At 40.6% G+C, this 18466-nt stretch overlaps 2 protein-coding genes across 2 annotated transcripts; both read left to right on the top strand.

Moving 5' to 3' along the window:
- Positions 1 to 293: 293 nt before the first annotated feature.
- Positions 294 to 4035, top strand: natd1 (protein NATD1). The gene is made up of 3 exons (XM_085352290.1): positions 294 to 452; positions 1435 to 1553; positions 2401 to 4035. Exons 1-3 carry the CDS (start codon positions 353 to 355, stop codon positions 2515 to 2517), a joined length of 336 nt encoding a protein of 111 aa, XP_085208416.1. The 5' UTR covers positions 294 to 352; the 3' UTR covers positions 2518 to 4035.
- A 1639-nt stretch (positions 4036 to 5674) lies between these two features.
- tmem11 (transmembrane protein 11) lies at positions 5675 to 8844 on the top strand. The gene is made up of 2 exons (XM_085352289.1): positions 5675 to 5722; positions 7663 to 8844. Exons 1-2 carry the CDS (start codon positions 5676 to 5678, stop codon positions 8177 to 8179), a joined length of 564 nt encoding a protein of 187 aa, XP_085208415.1. The 5' UTR covers position 5675; the 3' UTR covers positions 8180 to 8844.
- The last annotated feature ends 9622 nt before the right edge of the window (positions 8845 to 18466 follow it).

The raw sequence follows: 18466 nt of genomic DNA, 5'->3' as shown, positions 1-18466 counted from the left end.
GTAAGCAGCAAGTTCCTTTTATAAGACCCACTTTAACAGGTCTTTAACGGACATAATTGTTTATGATCCCACGTCACGTGAATGCAGCATGTGAAACGTTTGCGTTCGGAGTCAGACAGTTGGTTTTATCGTTTCTCAGCAGGCGTTTAGAGTTTATGATCTCGAGGGGAGTTATCTTACAAAGCCGCTCTGTTTTCGCCTCTCTAAAGACGACGCCTGCGATTGGCCGCGCGTCACGTGACCTCACAGCTGATTTCGTTGGATGAAGTGTTTTGCTTTTGTAGCCATTTCTGGTTAGCAATCCCGTAGGGTAGCGTAGCAGTCATTGTTGTGACTTTTTAACGGCGCTACTATGGCACAGGCGGCACAGACTAATGCCTTTGATGCAAACAACTCTCCAATCAGGGTGGAACACGATAAGAAACGTCGGCAGTTTGTCATCAGGCTGAATGGTGAGTTCAACATGTAAACATTAGCGTGCCAGCTGATGCTAGTGTTAGCTTTCGCTCTTGCTAACGTCGTCGCTGCTTTATTGATACCTACAGCTGCCATTTCAGACACAGATGGCTGCTCACATATAGACGGAGCCTGTCTTCTGACTTTACCACCAGTACCGGTGCTTTACTTTTCTTTCTTTTCGGCGAGACCAAAGTATTTGGCCTCCAGACCTCAAACCAAGCACGCAAATTTGAAAAGCACACAATCCCAAATACACAAATTCCAGTATTAATCTTCCAAGTAAAACTCATTTGTAGCAAAATACCTTCCCCTACGGTTATATTAAGATTCAAACACCATTTCAGCTTTCCAGAGTCAGCATTTTATCTGCCAGGCCTCCAAATGTGCTGTGCTACTTCCTTTCAAGCGTTCAGTTCAAGTGCTTTAAACATATTTTAAAGTTTTACACAGTCTTCTTCGTTTTATATATATTAATCCTTTACGACACACTAATATTACTGTTTTAAGTGTGTCAGTAGTCGTGTTTGTCCTGGTCAGTTGTGGGTCAGCTGTTAAGAGGAAAATGGTGGATGCCATTGTTGTGCTGAATGGAGATCTTTATCTTTTCTTCACCCAGCAACACGACCCTTCCTTCACAAGGGCATGCCTGCACCTGGCCACTCGTGCCTCGTCTTTCCCTGCAGCCATGTTGCAGCGCTACATGCAAATTAAAATCTGCTACCACACCTTAATAATGTAACTGGGGCACTTAGAGTCAGCTTTAAAATGCTGAAACGTTGAAGTAATTGTGGGATGAAACTTGTAGTGTGCACAAGCAGGGTGGCAGGCTTCTGCAGGTTCTGTTCTTTGTTTGTTTGTTTGTTTGTTTTGGGGGGGGGGGGGGGGGTCATGTTTTTTCCGATAATTAGTAAATCCTTGCAATAGTGGAGGTGAAGACCAACCTCTGCCAGAGATAATATTTGTGTTTGCTCTTAGGATCCCATGATCGTGCGGTTCTTCTGTACGAGTATGTTGGGAAAAAGACGGTGGACCTGCAGCACACCGAAGTTCCAGATGCTTACAGAGGGAGAGGAATCGCCAAACACCTTGCCAAAGTAATTTTTTAAACCCAGATTTTGCGTTTGTTCACGAAACAAGAAGGTAGGCTCTGGCAATGCTCAGTTGGTATTAAGGTGCCAAAAGTGTGCCGAGAAAATATCCTCCACACCATTAAACCACCATCAGGCTGAATTGTTGACGTAAAGCAGGGTGGAGCTATCCTTTCATATTGTTTACACTAAATTCTGACCCTACCTTCTGAATGTCACATCAGAGCTTAAGACTCAATGTTTTACTAATCTTCTGTTGTCCAATTTTGTGAGCCTGTGCAAATAGTAGCGTCAGTTTCCTGTTCTTATCTGATAGGAGTGGCACGTAGTGGGGTCTTCTGCTGCTGTAGCGCTTCTCCTTCAAGGTTTGACATGGTCTTAATTCAGAGACGGTCTTCTTCATACTTGAGTTTTAATTACTGGTTATCTAAGTTGTAACTATTGTCTTCTAATCAGCTTAAAACAGTCTGTGCATTCTCCTCACAAGCAAGTTTCTCGATTATTGCCATTCTCTGTAAACCCATAATATGGCTGTGTTGGAAAATCCCTGTAGATCAGCTTGTTTTTGAAAATCTCAGATCAGCTAATATGACACCAGGAACATTCCAAGTCTCTTAAATCAACCTTTCTCCTCTATTCTCATGCATGGTTTGAATTTCAGGAGGTTTCCTTGATCATGTTTACATTCCTTTTTGAGGTTCTGCCATGTGATTAGCTGATTAGATATTTGCATTTATGAGCAGCTAAAAAAGTGTACCATACATTGAGAATCGAAAATGTTTCCACTTAAATTGTTGTCCTAGGAAAGGCCAGATGATTTTGATGTGAGCTGTTATGCACCATGTCATTGCAGGCAGCCATGGATTTTGTGGTGGAAGAGGACCTGAAAGCTCACCTGACCTGCTGGTACATTCAGAAATACGTGAAAGAGAATCCTCAGCCTCAATACTTTGAACATATTTATCAATGATCCTGCATGGCAGCGAAGGAAGGTGGCAAAATGGACTCCAAGGAGAGAAATACTGCGTGGCGGCATGCTTTGGAGTTACAGGAGAACACGCGACAAAGGATCTTCTAGGCATGGTTAAACACAACAGTGACTGAATCCAGAGAAATAGCTGAATCTCGGACCATAGACGCCTGTGAGTTGACCGTTTGATCGACTGATAGCTCTCTGCATAAACATGAGGATACACACTCGCCACAGGCAGGAGGGGAATCAGCCTATCACGACTTGTACAAACAAAGCAACCAAAGGTGAAGCCTGTTACCTCAGACAGAAACTTCCAGGACCCAACACTGACAGAGCAGATTTGAGTCAAATGTTACAGTGTGTTGCAGATTTCTGTCCTCAACTGGACTCACTGGTCATGAGCAGCACTACAAGGTGACCACCCCTGGTGTTTTTGTCTTTGATGACTCCACTGATGCTCAAATACTCTTTTTTTTTGTGTTATGTAAATTGCAACCTCTCTTTTTCATTTTTTTTCTTATTCTTTGCAAATAATTCAATTTAACCCCTTCTTCTCAAGTTTTTAGAAATTCTGTTTCTTAGAACTGATATGCTAGTGTAGAAGGTTATGTATGCAAAAAGGCTTAAAAACAACAACACAAATATAAATTTGTTTTGTAAGTGTCAAAGTGGGAAAGCCGAATCTGAATTTGACCAATATTCCTCCTCAGAGAGCCTTGTTTTAAACATCACTCCATCTACTTTCATTCCTCCTCCACATAACAAAAATGAAGTTATTCCAGTCGTATATCAATTCACCGAGCGATCAAAGGTGTAGAAAACAGTGACGATGTCTGACTGAGCCTCAAGATAACTCCTGCTCTTTCCATCGTACATTAAATGTTACAGACATTGCTGATGAACGGGGTCCTGGTGTGGTGTGACACATCAGTGTGTGTATGTATAGATGTCTCTGTTCGAACCAGCAAACAAAAACGGCACTGTTCTTTTCAGGGCATTCACATTTATGTGGTGTCAGACGGCCCATTGTCCTGTCATTGAGGAATTGCACTGGGTGGCTGTGGCTGTTTTGTTATTTGATCCATATTTCCTCTTGCCCACAAGGCTACTCTGCTCAGCTGATATCAAAATGATAAAGATCTCTGTTAAAAAGTAAAATATCCCCCCCACCCACCCCTTGTTTTTTTTGTACTCTTCAGGAGGTTTTGCTGTTGACAATCTTAAGGGTTGAGGAGAAAAAGATACCTCAGGTAACTCGGCACACTCTGGCAGGACAGTGCAGATTCTTTCTGCTGAGCTCACCTTGAGTTAATTGCAGGAATTTCCCTTTTGTTAAACTTCCCTTTGGGTGCAACACACCTAAGGATAGGCCAAGGTATTCGAGGTACTATTTCATTCTGTGTATGTGTTTTGTCTAAATTTGTGTGTTTCCTTGGAAGGAAGCAAATGTTTCATTTGAGCGAGTGGCTCTCACAGAGGCATCAAAATCCAATCCATATTACACTGTTTTGTGATTTGGACTTTTTTTCTGTACTTGCTGTCAATAAATGCATAAATAAATCAAACACACATCAGATGACTAATGCTTTATGTACCTTGGCAGGAGCAGAGGAACATTTGTGATTATTTATGGAGAAAACATGTGATTGTGTACAATATACTTTTTATAACCACTGTGCAGTCGTCACTACGGTGGTCATACACTGATAATAATTATCTACAATGCAGTTCGTCTTGTGCTGTTAATAGTTTCAGCATGCAAACTCCTTCAATACTTAAGCTAAACTATTTTTACACTGGCAAACCAGAGTGTTAATGGTATGGGCTTTCGCTTATTATTCAATTAGAGTAAATGTAGAAAATCGAGGTGGCAGAATAGTTTCAAAATACAGAGTGAGGACTGCTGTATTTTTTTTAAATACTTGATCTTCTAACATGTAGATGCACAGTGTAAAAGTAATAGTGTAAGACTTAAAATGAAAGAAAAGGTGGAATTTTTACCCTCCACTGAATATATTTATCAGTCCCACAAGTCACAGCTAGTGATGGAGTAGATTCGTGTTCTAGATTACTGATGACAAATATCTGTACGTATATATGTATGTATTGGCGCCATCCAGTGGCAAATTGAAGTTATTAGATATAAATGCTCTCCATTGCTAACAAGTTAAAACTCGTGGACTGTGTAAAAGACAGACGTTTGAGAAGTCCTGTTTCACAGCTTCAAGTTGATGGTTTATTCCTGGTGGTGTTGGTGTCACTGACCTAATACATTTAATTTAAAAAATATATTCAAAAAAGGTAATTGGTACACTGAAAAAGCATGGTACTTGCTAATAACTCAAAATGTGTGGCTGGAATTACTTTCTTTCTCTTGACTTCTTTTAAATTGATAAATCCATTAATTTATTTAACATGTCTACATGTGTTTTAAGCTAAAAAAAAATAAATAAAAATGCACCTTTAAATAGCCTACAGTCCTTATCGGAATAGACAATTCCTCACTAAATTCTTAAAATTACCAGGCTTAAATATCATTGGAAAGCCACAGCTGTCAATAGCCTTGGTTGATGTGATTCGTGCTGGCACAGCATTTGTTCCCAACCATCTCACATTCCTGAACGTAGCCATTATACTTGTGACAGCCAGCGCGCGTCAGGTTTCAGCACGCGGACAGGCAGCGCGCACGAACACAGCCAGAGCACGCGAGGACACATTATGGGTGAGTACCCAAAGGTCTCCACATAAATCCTATTACAAAACGAGATGACGGAACAATGTGTCATATATTATAACAGACCTGACTATGCATGTAGTCTGTTTGGATTATTATGGGTTTAAATATTTAAATGGAGCCGGTATTTTTCCTGCTTAGTTTGGCTGTGCTAACTTCATGGCTCGCCAAATTTAAATAAACATACCTTCATTCAGTTTGTTAAATTTTTTCAGAATGTGTTCTGACCTCCCCAACTTCTATGTACCATTATAAAATACGTAAAGGCAGGTACTCTGTCCGAACAGCATCATGGGAATAGTAGTCTGCATTCGAATTCAACTGGTGAGTCGAACAGAAACTGTATTTTTTTTACACACTACAATACCCATAAAACTGGGCGCTGTCTTACGTCAACCGCAATCACAGTTGTATCTCCAACATGGCGTCGCTGGGAAGGAGGCGCGGTGTCCCAGTAAGCAGGGAGAGGTCAGTTACTCCACATCTTGGCCATTAAAAGAACGTGTTTTAATATGAAGTATTGTTTGGTCGATGACACTACTTGTCAGGTTCCGAACGTGCTTCTCGTTTGGGATTCAGAGTTAAATGTCAACGGGAGAAGTCTGGATTTTTTTTTAACCCAGGGTTAGCTCATGTTAGCGGGCTAACGCACACGGCTAGCTGTCGCTAACGAGCAGCTCATGTGATGTTTTGATGATTTCACAGCAAGTGATTGACTGGGAAAAGTTTGGTTTTGCCGCTCGTTGGGGCAAACAGCAGTGCTGTATGTGACTGTCGATGTGCCTCACGGTATTGGCTCGGTTCGGAGTGTTGACCGCCTCGTTGGTCGACCTGCTCGCTCTGTAACTTAGCTGGCCGGTCCTCCAACTTTCTGCCAGTCAAGCGAGTTTTCTGTTGCACCTAACTGAAGTACAACTTTCCCCTTGCTCCGTGAGGCTCAGTCGATTTTCCCTAGTATCTTAATATGTCATAAAACTTCACACCTCTGGTGTGAGAAGCATAGTGTTTAGTGTTTTAATGTTTGTTTGTTCGTCTAAAAGAAGGCCTTATATTGTGACCATTTGGTACTTTTAGCATTGGTTAATTGGGACTTTATGGAAAGCAGCTTCCCCAAGTCCTATGTTTTTAAATGTGGTCATACACATGTTAAGATCTGTGTGCTGTTTGGACACCATTATGATGTTATGATCCCTAATTACAACGATTGGGTGGTGGATTTTTGGTCTTTAACTTCTTTTGAAATCATAAATTCAACACTTTCACGCACACAAAATGTCCACACTTTTGATTGAAACATTTTGTTATTTATACACAACATTTCGAACACCTAACCTAATCTAACTGCTATAGGATTAGTCAGTTTAACGTGGTGAAACTTTAGTGCCGTCAGTGTAAAAGTCCCGACTAAAACATCAACCTGAACAGTGCGGTTTCTCGGACAACAGTTTGTCCAGCTGTCTAATTAATTACTAGAAAAAGATAATAGCATTCAACATCTTATGCGTTGGGTACAAATGTGCTAGTTAGCTGCAGGTCTGCTGAATCCAGTTTTCAGCTGTTGTATGTCATTGGCTGTCTGTGAATTTTGTGTTGTCTGCGTGGAATTTCGAAAAGCGTAACCACACATAAGACTGCTTTTAGCCACATGGTCTTGCTCTCATTCTTACTCCAACATCCGATTTAGAGTTTTGCAGTGAATCTTTGTAAAGCTTACAATGTTTCCTATGTATGTGGCCAACGCTGTTGCCAACACCTTCTGTGCAGTTGTGTCCTGGAGTTTTCGATGCAAAGGCAGCCATGATAGAAACAAATAACGTTCTGAGACTTCTTTTCCTCCTTTGCTGTGGTCAGTTGATTTCAAAGGCAATTATATTGGTCCCGAAAGGTTTTTTCTGTATGTTCTCTCAGCAATCTCCCTCCAGGAATTTGCCTGCCACCTTTGTGTGCTTATATTGAGGCTTCTGATTATTAGTCCTGCAAAGATGCATTCAGTTACTGAGCTGGAAAAGCACTGAATGAATCAACCATACTTGATGGAGCAGTCAGAACAGTTGCGGGCTGTATAGACATGACCATGCTTACACTCCTGTTATCGACTTAAAACGGTGTTAATTCAATTCAATTTTATTTATATAGCGCCAAATCACAACAAAAGTCGCCTCAAGGCGCTTCATAGATACAGAGAAAAACCCAACAATCATATGACCCACCTGTTAGAAGTGGGTGAATGAGCCTCTGGCTATTGGTTAGAGAAATATCCTTCCCTTTTATGTTTGTTAGATGGTGATAGAGTGGACATTTCAGCAGGCAGGAAAAGGGGAAATACAGTCTTTGCTTAATTAAAGTGTGTTTATGGTCATCTGTTCTTACACTCACTGTTGCCTGCCTGTTCCTGTGTTTCTGCACAGGGGTGTGATGGCGGCGTCAGACTGCTACATCGTGCACGAGATCTACAATGGGGAGAATGCACAGGACCAGTTTGAGTATGAGCTGGAGCAGGCGCTGGAGGCCCAGTATAAATACATTGTTATCGAGCCCACGCGGATCGGAGACGAGACGGCCCGTTGGATTACTGTTGGCAACTGCCTGCACAAGACAGCCGTGTTGTCAGGTGCTGCGTGCCTCCTGACGCCACTTTCGCTGCCTGTCGAGTACTTGCGCTATGTGGCGTTGCCCGCTGGCGCCCTCAGCGTGGCCTGTGCCGCCCTCTATGGGATTTCGTGGCAGTTTGACCCCTGCTGCAAGTACCAGGTGGAATATGACAGCCAAAAACTCTCGCGGCTGCCCCTGCATACACTGACCTCCTCAACGCCCGTGGTATTGGTACGCAGGGATGACATCCACAGAAAGAGACTCCATAATACGATAGCACTGGCTGCCCTGGCGTATTGCGCCAAGAAGATCTACGAACTCTATGTGGTATGAGTGCACTCTGAAGAGGATTTAAGAACCAACAGAAAAAAAAGGAAAACCGAGAAAAAAAAAACAAAAAAAAAACAGAACCTACCCACCCCCCATGTAAGGAAAAAGAAGTCACAATCAAGTTCAGCAGTCAGCTCCACGTGTGGTGGGTGCCTCTTTTTTGAACTTTGATCAGAGGGATATAGTTAAAACTAGAAGGAATTGTTTTTTTTTCCCCTTTTACATTTCCTTTACTTCTATGTGACAACAACTGCACACTTATCTCTGTAGTACACTCTCACCCTCTCCCCCACTTTCTCCATCCTTGACACACAACAAGTTAGCGCACAAGGGTATGGCAGCAGTTCCTCCGGACAGAGGTGTATTGGAATGACAATGGACAGACATGTTTTGTGTACCAAGTTCTTTCCCTGTTTTCCTCGTAGTTTTACTGTACCCCTTTCTTGCTGATCAGTACATCACCATTTCATTAAACATTAGGATATTTCAAACTCACTTTTCTGTATTTTGCTTTTTACATTAAATGGATTCAACACGATGTCTGGGAAGGAGCAAGTAGATCCAACTTCTTTGAGATTGTGTCTTGTTCATGTTTGATTTGAACGAGTGCAAGTAAGGTCTTATCATATTAATAATGGGGATCAATATCTTTTTTTTTTCTTTTTTTTTTTTTTTTTTTAAACAAAAACCCATGCACACTAACTATGTACACTACTGGTCAAAAATTTTAGAACACCTTTTCCTGTTTTTATTGAAATTCAGGCAGTATAATGTGTCATTGTACTCTTGAATGAAAACAAATAAACAACTGAAGTTTTATTTTTTTTTTAAAGAAAATATCGGAAATCATTTATAAATCAAAATGTTTCCTAAACCTTTGATTCATCAAAGCATCCACCTCTGGCAGATATAACAGCTTGTGGCAGTTTCCTCTACAATGGAAATCAAATATTCTTCCCAACCCTGTTTTAGAAGTTCCCACAAATGTGTGGCATTTACGTGTTGCTTTCCTTTTATTCTTCTGACCAGTTAACTTAAAACAAACCAGCAACTAGGGATGGGTATTGATAAGATTTTCACGATTCCGATTCCATTTTCGATTCTGTTTAACAATTCGATTCTTTATCGATTCTCTTATCGATTCTTTATAAGAAAGGAGAACACTAAGTTCGATTAGCTTGGAACTTCGTTTTATATCTTCTCTTTGAACAAAATAGAAATTTAAGAGTAACATGGCCTTACAAACCCAACAGTGAGATCTTAAGAGATCCAGCCTACGGCTCTTTAATGGGTGTCACAGGGTCCCCAGGAAAAAAAATTGTAAATGTAAAATAATAAAATAAATATTCTTCTGTAGCAATAACAAAGTATAACAAATTATTCAGTAGCAATTATACAAGAATATCCAGTAATGTCCCTGCCTACAATTAAACACATTCACTTACCTAAAATCGGGGGCATCTGCTGTGGCAAATGGGTTCAAGCCTTTTACCACAAACCGAGTCACTGCTCGGTGACATTTGTCTATCCTGGCCTGAAAGGAGACGCTACCGGTAGACTGCAGCGAGAACTGCCAGCATCTGAGCCAGCCAGACTCTGTCTGTCTCTCTCATCATGGTCACCTAAATGCACAGTAATGGCAGGTTTTGTAATAAGGCAGATCGCGCTAACATAATATGCACTGTTAGTTGATTATTTACCTGCCGCATTAACGGGAGAGGACGTGCAAACGTTACCGCTGCTGCTGGGTTGAGATTCACGAGTCCGGAGCGGAATTAAAAACACGACATTCATTTAAGGTTATCACGTGTTTTCTGAGCAAATGCTTTTGCATATTGTGTTTCTTCCCTTAAATGAAGTATCTACTTTGCAAGTATTGCAAGTTGCCCTGTTGTCATCCGTTCCAGTAAAGTGTAACCAAACTTTTGAGCGTTTGAGCCGCTTACGCGCCGTGTTTCCTGCCAGGTAAATGACGCCCCGCAACGTGGTGACGTCATTCGGGGCGACTGGAATCGATAAGGGAATCGTTTGCAAAAATGGCAAACAATTCCAAGGAATTGAAACAGTGGGAACCGGTTCTCAACAAGAACCTGTTTTCGATACCCATCCCTACCAGCAACCCTATTTTTTTTCTTCTTTTTTTTCTTTTTCAAGCTTACCATCTTGTTCTGTTTTTTTCCTAAGGTAAGTCTGCCATACCTTGGACGTATGTTTTGAGTCATTATCTTGCTGTTGGATAAACTCCTGACTTGGTACATACCAAGATTCTGCATGTTGATGCAGAATCTCGTTGTAGCTGTTGGTTCTGTACTAGTCTCAATCTGTACTAGTCATTCACCCTGGATCCAACAAAACAGCCCCAGAACATCACACTTCCTCTGCCATGTTTGACATTTGATGTCACAGACTGAGGAACCTCCTTTTCGCCTTCTCAATGGCATACAAAAATCCTGAATGATGAACGGAAGATTTCAAATTTTGAAAGTCTTCAGTGGTCCATTGGTGGTGTTTCATGGCCCAGGGAAGGCTTTTTTTTTTTTTTTTTCTTATTCTCACGTCAAAGCTATGGCTGCCTTGCTGCAACTTGATCTGTCAGTCCTGTATCTCAAAGTCTGCTTTTTGCAGTTGAAACTGAGACTTGCTTACTATTAAGCTGTGGTCCCGTGAGCCACCTATCACTCTAGCTGTTGAGTCTATCTTGCCTTCTGATTTTGTTGTGGCTTTGGGTTCTGCAGACCTCTTCCTGTCAGATTCCCTCAGTGCCTTTTGATAGTAAAAGAGACTGTAATCCCTGATACATTGCCTTTCTTCACAATTTCTCTGAAGGAAAAACCTACACTTTTATGTTATGATGGTTTGTCTCTTCTATTGTTAATTGCCTTTTTCCTCACTATTTTTCTGGTCAAAAAGTTACTTTCTTTAATACAATACTGTTTGAACAATGCTCACAAGTGTATGATGCCACAGTGTGTTCCAACACTATTTTTTTGTAGACTCGGGAGGTTGTCAGTAATCAAGAAAAAGTTGGGACACCTGTAGGAACCAACTTTCAAGTCTTGATCAACTTCGATTGCTGCAGAACCTCTCGCAGGTCACCATTTACCTTTATACCATTTCAAGCTATTCATGTGGACTTGAACTGCTTGAATTTCAGTTAATAAACTAGAAGAACTGGGGTATTATAAAACTTTTGACCAGTAGTGTCTACATTAAATAATTAAAAGACAAAATTGCTGTGCTTGAGAGCCACCATCTACCGGAACCAAATTCCCTGTATGTGTCTGCACATATACTTGGCCAATAAACACGATTCTGATTCTGATTCTGAAATTAAGACTGTTTGAGTCAACAGATAAAATGAAGCCAAGTTTATGTGTGTTGTCACGGTTTGGGTTCCTTAGAAATACCGATCCCTGTAAATCAATACAAAGTTTTTGTGAGTGATCACCCTACTGTCCTACTGATGAAAGATTTCCAGTTTCCAAATAACGTCAGGAGGATGGAAATGATCGTATGTTCCTTTTGCAGTCACCACCTTTCAACCCATTTCAACAATGTGTGTGACATTTTGGACGGACACAGAACTGACACACCAGAAAGTCATATAATGGAACTTTTTGTTTTGGAAACAGTTAATGTTGCAAACATTAACTCTAAAGGTATTCCCACCTGTAGAGTTTCAGAGAGCTTGAGACTCAAGTATAAGGTGGATTGAGGCTCCTCTGGTGGCACATGGTGGCCCAACACCTTAATAAGTGGCACTTAATAAAGTAGCTTGCTGTGTGCATTTTTTTAAATTTGCCATCTGTCTATTTATCCTATAATAAAAATAAATAATAACATGAAGTGAAGCAGAAATTGTAACTGTATAAGGCAAATGCAGTTAAATATTAAGTGACAGTTTGTTAAAGGAGATTTTATGTTAAACTGTTTAATAATAATAATGTACCTGTGTTCTTAAATTTTCTGGAGACAAAAGTAAATTTGGAAGCTTTTCAGAATATAAATTTCTTTAGTTTGTTTCTAATATTGATCTGATAACATAACACGGTTGCTGAATATTTGTTGGTTCCACTCCATCAAAAGAATCTCCTGCTCCACCATATCTCAAATGTGCTCTATTGGATTGAGATCGAGTCACTGAAGAGGTCATTTGAGAACAAATAACTTATTCTCATGTTTAAGAAACCAGTTTGAGATGATTTGATTTGAGCTTTGTGAAATGAACTGTTAGTCGTGCTGGAAGCAGCCATCAGAAAATGAAAAAACTTCAAGGGATGGACATGCTCAACAGCAGGTAAGCTGTGGCATTTAGATAATGCTCACTTGGTACTAAGAAAACCTCAAAGTGTGTCCAAAAAAATAACTCTCACACCATTACACCACCAGCAGCAGGCTGAATTGTTAATATAGGGCATGATGAATCCATGATTTATAGCATCAACATTTCTCCAATCTGTTGTCCAGTTTATTGGACCTGTGTGAACTTTAGCCTCAGTTTTCTGTTCTTAGCGGACCAGAGTGGTCTTCTGCTGCTGTAATGCATCTGCTTCAAGTTTCAACATGTTGTCAGAGATGCTCTTCTGCATAGCTTGGTTGTAACAAGTGGTTATTTCAGTTACTGATGCCCTCCTATCAGAATGGCCATTCTATGACCACAACAAGCCATTTCTCCTTTTCAGACTGTTCTCTGTAAACCCTAGAGATGGTTATGTGGAATAATCTACATAGATCAGCAGTTTCTGAAATACTCAGACCATCTGGAACCAACAGTTATGCCACATTCAGAGTAAGTAAATCACCTTTCTCCCCCATTCTGATGCTCAGTTTGAACTTCAACAGGTTGTGTTGAGCACGTCTCCATCCCTTAAGTTGCTGCCATGTCTTTGGATATTAAATATTTGCGTTAATGAGCAGTTACACTGGTGTACCTAAGGAAGTTATCCTAAAATTGCTTGTTTTTCCAAATGTCAGGATGGTGCTTTGCTAAATTGTGTTCTTTTTGTTTTTGTTTTGTTTTTTAAGTGTTGTACAGAGTGGATGAAAATGCCTCAGACAACTGAGACCTAAATGCTTGGAAGGTCAGGGAGAGTCAGTTAGCAAGGTTTTTATTCATACAGACTTTTCAAACTCAGCCTTGATGTGTTTTCGCTCTTGGGTCTGGAAAAACAATAACCATTTCCAAATCATAGCCCTTAACCTGCTCAGCTTGAACCTAAATTTCTATAACTTGTTGGAAGGGCAAGAAATGAAATGAGGAGACAGCAGGCAAGTGGTCTGAGATAACCTCATTAGTTTGCAGGTTTGTGACCAGAGCAGGCTAATTATTTGTCAGCTGACCTGATACTGGTACCAGCTGCTTCCAACAGCAGTTTGCATACTTAAGATGTCTGTGAAGGTTCTCAATCAGGTCATCGTAGTCTAAGGAGCTTGGAAAGAAAAGCATCTGGACTTCTTTAAGTTGCTTGAAGATGTTTCACCTCTCATCCGAGAAATGTCTTCAGTTCTAGGGTCAAATGGTGGAGAGTCCCAGATTTAAACCCTGTGGGATCGTCCCCCCCAAGAGGGACAATGGACCCCCTAATGATCCTCTACCTGATCACATGAGCCAAGTCTAAAGGGGAAAAAAGTTTAGTAACAATATAAACTGATAACACACTTGAAGGTGCAGACAGGTTAAGAAGCAGTTTTTCAGTCAAAGATTTTCTACATTTATTGGGGTTACTTGACGCTCCCAGCACCCATGGGAAAAGATTTAAACAGCGAATACTGAGATGAAAAAAACTGAAAAACTGAGATGTTCAGAGGTCTTGCTTCATGGTATCGAACAGCCCACACAAAACAGATTCTTTATGATTTAATTTAAGTGCTGATGTAAACCACAATGTTCAGCAAACATCTATCAGGTCATTGGACTGTATTTTTTTTAAAGCTTAAGTATGCGCACATGGGATATATTAAAAACTGACAAGCCGTTTGAACACATGATGTGAAATCACTTAATTAACCTGCTGGATTTGCCAAAAGTTAAAATATTTATACTACTTTGGCACATTGCTCTTAACTTATTAAGGTGGCTATTAGTGAGGGTCATGATAATCAATTCAATTGAGCAGAAGTGACATTCTTACTTCGATTCGTCCAAATTCATGTGAGTTCCAGTCTGTTCAGCCTGTTTCTGTGTAGCACCAAGCAGTAGACCTAAACCTGGATGTGCTTCTGGGTTCTGCCTCTAATGAAAACGGATGAGTGTAAAATGCAACCATTGTTTGTAGTTTGCTGCCACCTACTGAGTGAAAAAAGAACTGAAGTTGTAAAAAGTCAGTATTCCTAATGATAGGCTTCGTTTTGTTTCAGTTTCAGTTCACTATACAGCTCATCAAACTGTTTTCCCTTTACGTTTTGATATAATAGCTTTTTAGTACTACTGAGACACATACTGCCTTTTTCTTCCGTTAGAGTAATATTTTCTTGAGCTGTGTAACTGGATTTGTTCAAACATAGAGGTAGTTTGGATTCACTGACACAGGAGCCATACGCCCTTTCTGCAGTTTCTATGCTTCCTTAGCTCGTTTATGTCGCCATTGTTAATCCTGTCCTGTGCAAAGAAAAGCCCAAGCTACACTTGTCTGACTGACAGAAGGTTCAAGAGAAGGACATTTGCTCTCAACTCTTTCCCTGTTGAAATGTTATTCCAAGGAAGTGAGTTTCCTACAGGGTATGGAGGGTTAGTATGTGTTAATGATTTCAGTGTCATGCAGGGGAAAGTAGCATTCAGTGGAAGCTTCTCGGTGATTGTTTTCAATCCAAATATGACCCTTATTTGTGGCGCATGTTAGCATACAGTCAGCTCAGGAGTTAGTATCAGTCATGTGGTTGTCACGAGGTTGCGCACAGCATCACCGGCAAGAGGGCTTGGTTTGAGAGGTTTTTGGCATCTGTGATGTGATTTACAACCATCCACCCATGTACAGTAAGAAGCTGCACTCACAACCGTGGGCATCAGCAAGTTGGTGAAATTTAAACAAAACAGCATTACATCTGAAACTCTCTTATTGTACCCAAAATACAAATTTTAGTGATTGCATGTGGCTTCATTAATTATGTTCAAAAGGATGAATACATAACACAAGTAATAACTTTATGATCAGTCAGTGAATGAAGGAGCTCAAGAGTGCAAATATAGTTGCAATAAAGTGACAAATATGCCCTTTTATGTCAAACAAAGACCGAAATAAGTGGCATCAGTGTGAGGATGAAAATGAGCGATCCAACCTCACACTGCAGATATCAGTGCAACGCACAGTGGGGGGGCGGGGGAGGGGGGTTGCAGTCTGCGCGCACAAGAGGGCTAACAACGCTGTGAGTGACGGAATCCACCCAAACTGAGGAACAGTTTCTTCCCCAGAGCTGAAGCCTGCACTGTTTGCACTATGATATAATATAATATAATATAATATATTGCTATTTAATGTTTTTTGTTCGTGTTGCAGCTGCTCTGTGAGCCAAACTTTCGTTGTCTAAATTCAATGGAAATATATCTCTGCACCACACGATGGCGATAGATTCTCACAGTCTGTGCTCTGCTTCCGCCACCAGTCATCTTTAAATCTTTTTTTTATTCAATGAAACCTTTATTTAACTCGCAGCATTACTTAAAAAAATCATATTTAAATACAAAAAAAATTAAATACATGAACGACAGTAGTAGAAAATTGATAAAATAACACCAAATAAATATATTTACAAATGATAGCAACATCAATGGAATAAAACCATGAACACCAGCAGAAGGAGAAAGAGGCCTGTATCTACATTATTACTCTGGCAGCTCTCAGTCTCCATATAGACAGGACACGTTGCAGCGTAATTGCAGACAGGTGCGTGGGCCTGAGCTCCGCCCAGGCAGAATGACGAGTGGAAGAAAGCAGCAACACAATAAACATATGTAACCTTGCGGAGCCGGCCGGGCAGACAGCGAGACCGTGACAGAGTACAAAACTTTTATACTTGACAACACACACAAAAAACCCCCACACACAACAAAAATCAGAATTTTTGTGATTTGGATTTTTATTTAAAGGTGAAACCTTTTTTCTTTTCTTTTTTTTGCCAGATTAGACATTTTGATTAATTTCATTGAAGTATACTTTAGTTTTTTTGTTTTACTTTGATGCTATAATAGATGTTTTTAAAATTTAGTAATATTTAATACTATATTGCATCATGGCAAAACAACAGTCTCCTCAAGCTGCTTTATACTGTAAGGTGAAAACACTACAGAAAAAGCCAGAAAACCCCAACAATCCAATGATCCCCTTTGAGCAAGCACTGGGCGACAGTGGGGAGGAAAAACTCCCTTTAGGAAGAAACCTCCGGCAGAACCAGGCTCAAGAAGGGGCGGCCATCTGCTGCGACCGGTTGGGGGTGATGGAAAGAGAATAGAGGGAGACAAGATGAAGTATACTTCTAATGGCCTATTCCAATTGGTGGTAATACATCATAAGAATTGAGGAAAGGTGGTGTTGATGGAGACTCTGGGGAAGGCCTTCGTCTGCCAGGGTGTTTTGGAGCCACTTGAATAAATTTAGTTTGCACTGGAGGTGGACGAGGTTTAATCTGTGGAAAGATCTGAGACGGAGTCTCCCCATAACATCTCCCCATCCTTTCTGTTTTTCTAATTTAAGCTGGAGTTGAACATCTTTCACTCTAGATTTTAGATGACCTATCTCTTTTTCTTCATTGCCAGCCTTTCTGATCATCTGGTTCACTGGTCCAATGAGCTCCTGTTTTTGTTTGAATAAAGCGTATTCGGAAGACTTTACCATATCATTGTACTGCTTTTTAAATGATGTATTTTCGTCATAAACTTGCTGCATCCGATTTTTCTCCTCTTTGTGGCGTTTCACCAGTAAGTCGACGACTTGGCTGTTGTGAAACTGCTGACGCGCAACTTTTTCTTTTTCTGTTTCCAGCAGTGCTTGCAGCACTTCAACATCTTCTTCATGTTTCCTATTAAGTTCAGCCAGAGTTTTCTCCGTCTCTGCGCGGAACTTTATGACAGCTTCGTTGTCATCTTTTATCCAGCTCCCGTGTTTTATCTAGTAAAGCTGCATCTAGATCCTTGCATCTGGTACGTAGACAGTTCAGCTGTTTTTCAAGAAACTCCTTCGTTGTTCCAACAAAGGGGATGCCTTCCACACCGTCTACGTATTTCTTTTTCAAGTTGAGGAATTTATCCCTAAATTCCACCTTTTCTTTTTCTCTGAAGTGACCTGCATGTGGAAATGCCTTTTCAAAGGACAAAACGCACTGGTACAATTCCTCTTGGAAGTGGCGCTTTTTCTTTTCCAGGTAATTCGTTTTGTGTGTGAATATTTCTGTTTGCTTTTTTGTGGCGCGGTTGCTCTTCCAGTGAGATCTTTTCAGCCAGTGCCTGATTGTGTGCCGTTTTTACTTTATGCCTGTGTACTGCTGTCTTTCTGTGTTCTTCCTTCTCTTTACTTAGGGCCTTTTTTATGTCTTCATTTTTCTTTTTCAGAGAATCATTTTCATCTTCGACCCCAGCCTTCATTTTCTTTTCAAAGGCCAGAGCCCTAATATTTCTCTGACATTTTTGTTTCATCTCCATTTGCTGGGCTGTTTTTTCGTTGATGGTCTTCCCCATTTGAGCTTTCTCATCTGTTAAATCTTTCACCGTTTTGCCTATTAATTTGTTTTGGTCCTGCAGCTTTGCATTATGCGTCAAAAGGCCCTCGATCCAAAACTGCGAGGATTTATGTTCCTCCTCACGTTCTTTGACTGCATTGATGCTCACACTTTTACCAATTTCCATTTTCTTCTCAAGTTTTGCAATATATTTATCATAAATGCCTATGACGATTTTTAACTTTGTTTCTGCAGCATATGCTTTGTCTGTGAGTTTTGATGTATTTTCGTCATAAACTTGCTGCATCCGATTTTTCTCCTCTTTGTGGCGTTTCACCAGTAAGTCGACGACTTGGCTGTTGTGAAACTGCTGACGCGCAACTTTTTCTTTTTCTGTTTCCAGCAGTGCTTGCAGCACTTCAACATCTTCTTCATGTTTCCTATTAAGTTCAGCCAGAGTTTTCTCCGTCTCTGCGCGGAACTTTATGACAGCTTCGTTGTCATCTTTTATCCAGCTCCCGTGTTTTATCTAGTAAAGCTGCATCTAGATCCTTGCATCTGGTACGTAGACAGTTCAGCTGTTTTTCAAGAAACTCCTTCGTTGTTCCAACAAAGGGGATGCCTTCCACACCGTCTACGTAT

The sequence above is a fragment of the Diplotaxodon limnothrissa genome, linkage group LG4 (assembly GCF_057381915.1).
Source record: "Diplotaxodon limnothrissa isolate DT_005_m linkage group LG4, D_limnothrissa_male_GT1.1, whole genome shotgun sequence".
NCBI classification, from domain to species: Eukaryota; Metazoa; Chordata; class Actinopteri; order Cichliformes; family Cichlidae; genus Diplotaxodon; species Diplotaxodon limnothrissa.
The sequence above is the reverse complement of the archived record's forward strand: the minus strand, read 5'-3'. Positions and strand labels throughout refer to the sequence as shown.

Coding starts and splice junctions, on each gene's coding strand:
- natd1 (XM_085352290.1), top strand. CDS start 353: ATGGCACAGGCGGCACAGACTAATGCCTTTGATGCAAACAACTCTCCA. Junction 453..1,434: donor GTTTGTCATCAGGCTGAATG/GTGAGTTCAACA, acceptor GTTTGCTCTTAG/GATCCCATGATCGTGCGGTT. Junction 1,554..2,400: donor TCGCCAAACACCTTGCCAAA/GTAATTTTTTAA, acceptor ATGTCATTGCAG/GCAGCCATGGATTTTGTGGT.
- tmem11 (XM_085352289.1), top strand. CDS start 5,676: ATGGCGTCGCTGGGAAGGAGGCGCGGTGTCCCAGTAAGCAGGGAGAG. Junction 5,723..7,662: donor GTCCCAGTAAGCAGGGAGAG/GTCAGTTACTCC, acceptor GTTTCTGCACAG/GGGTGTGATGGCGGCGTCAG.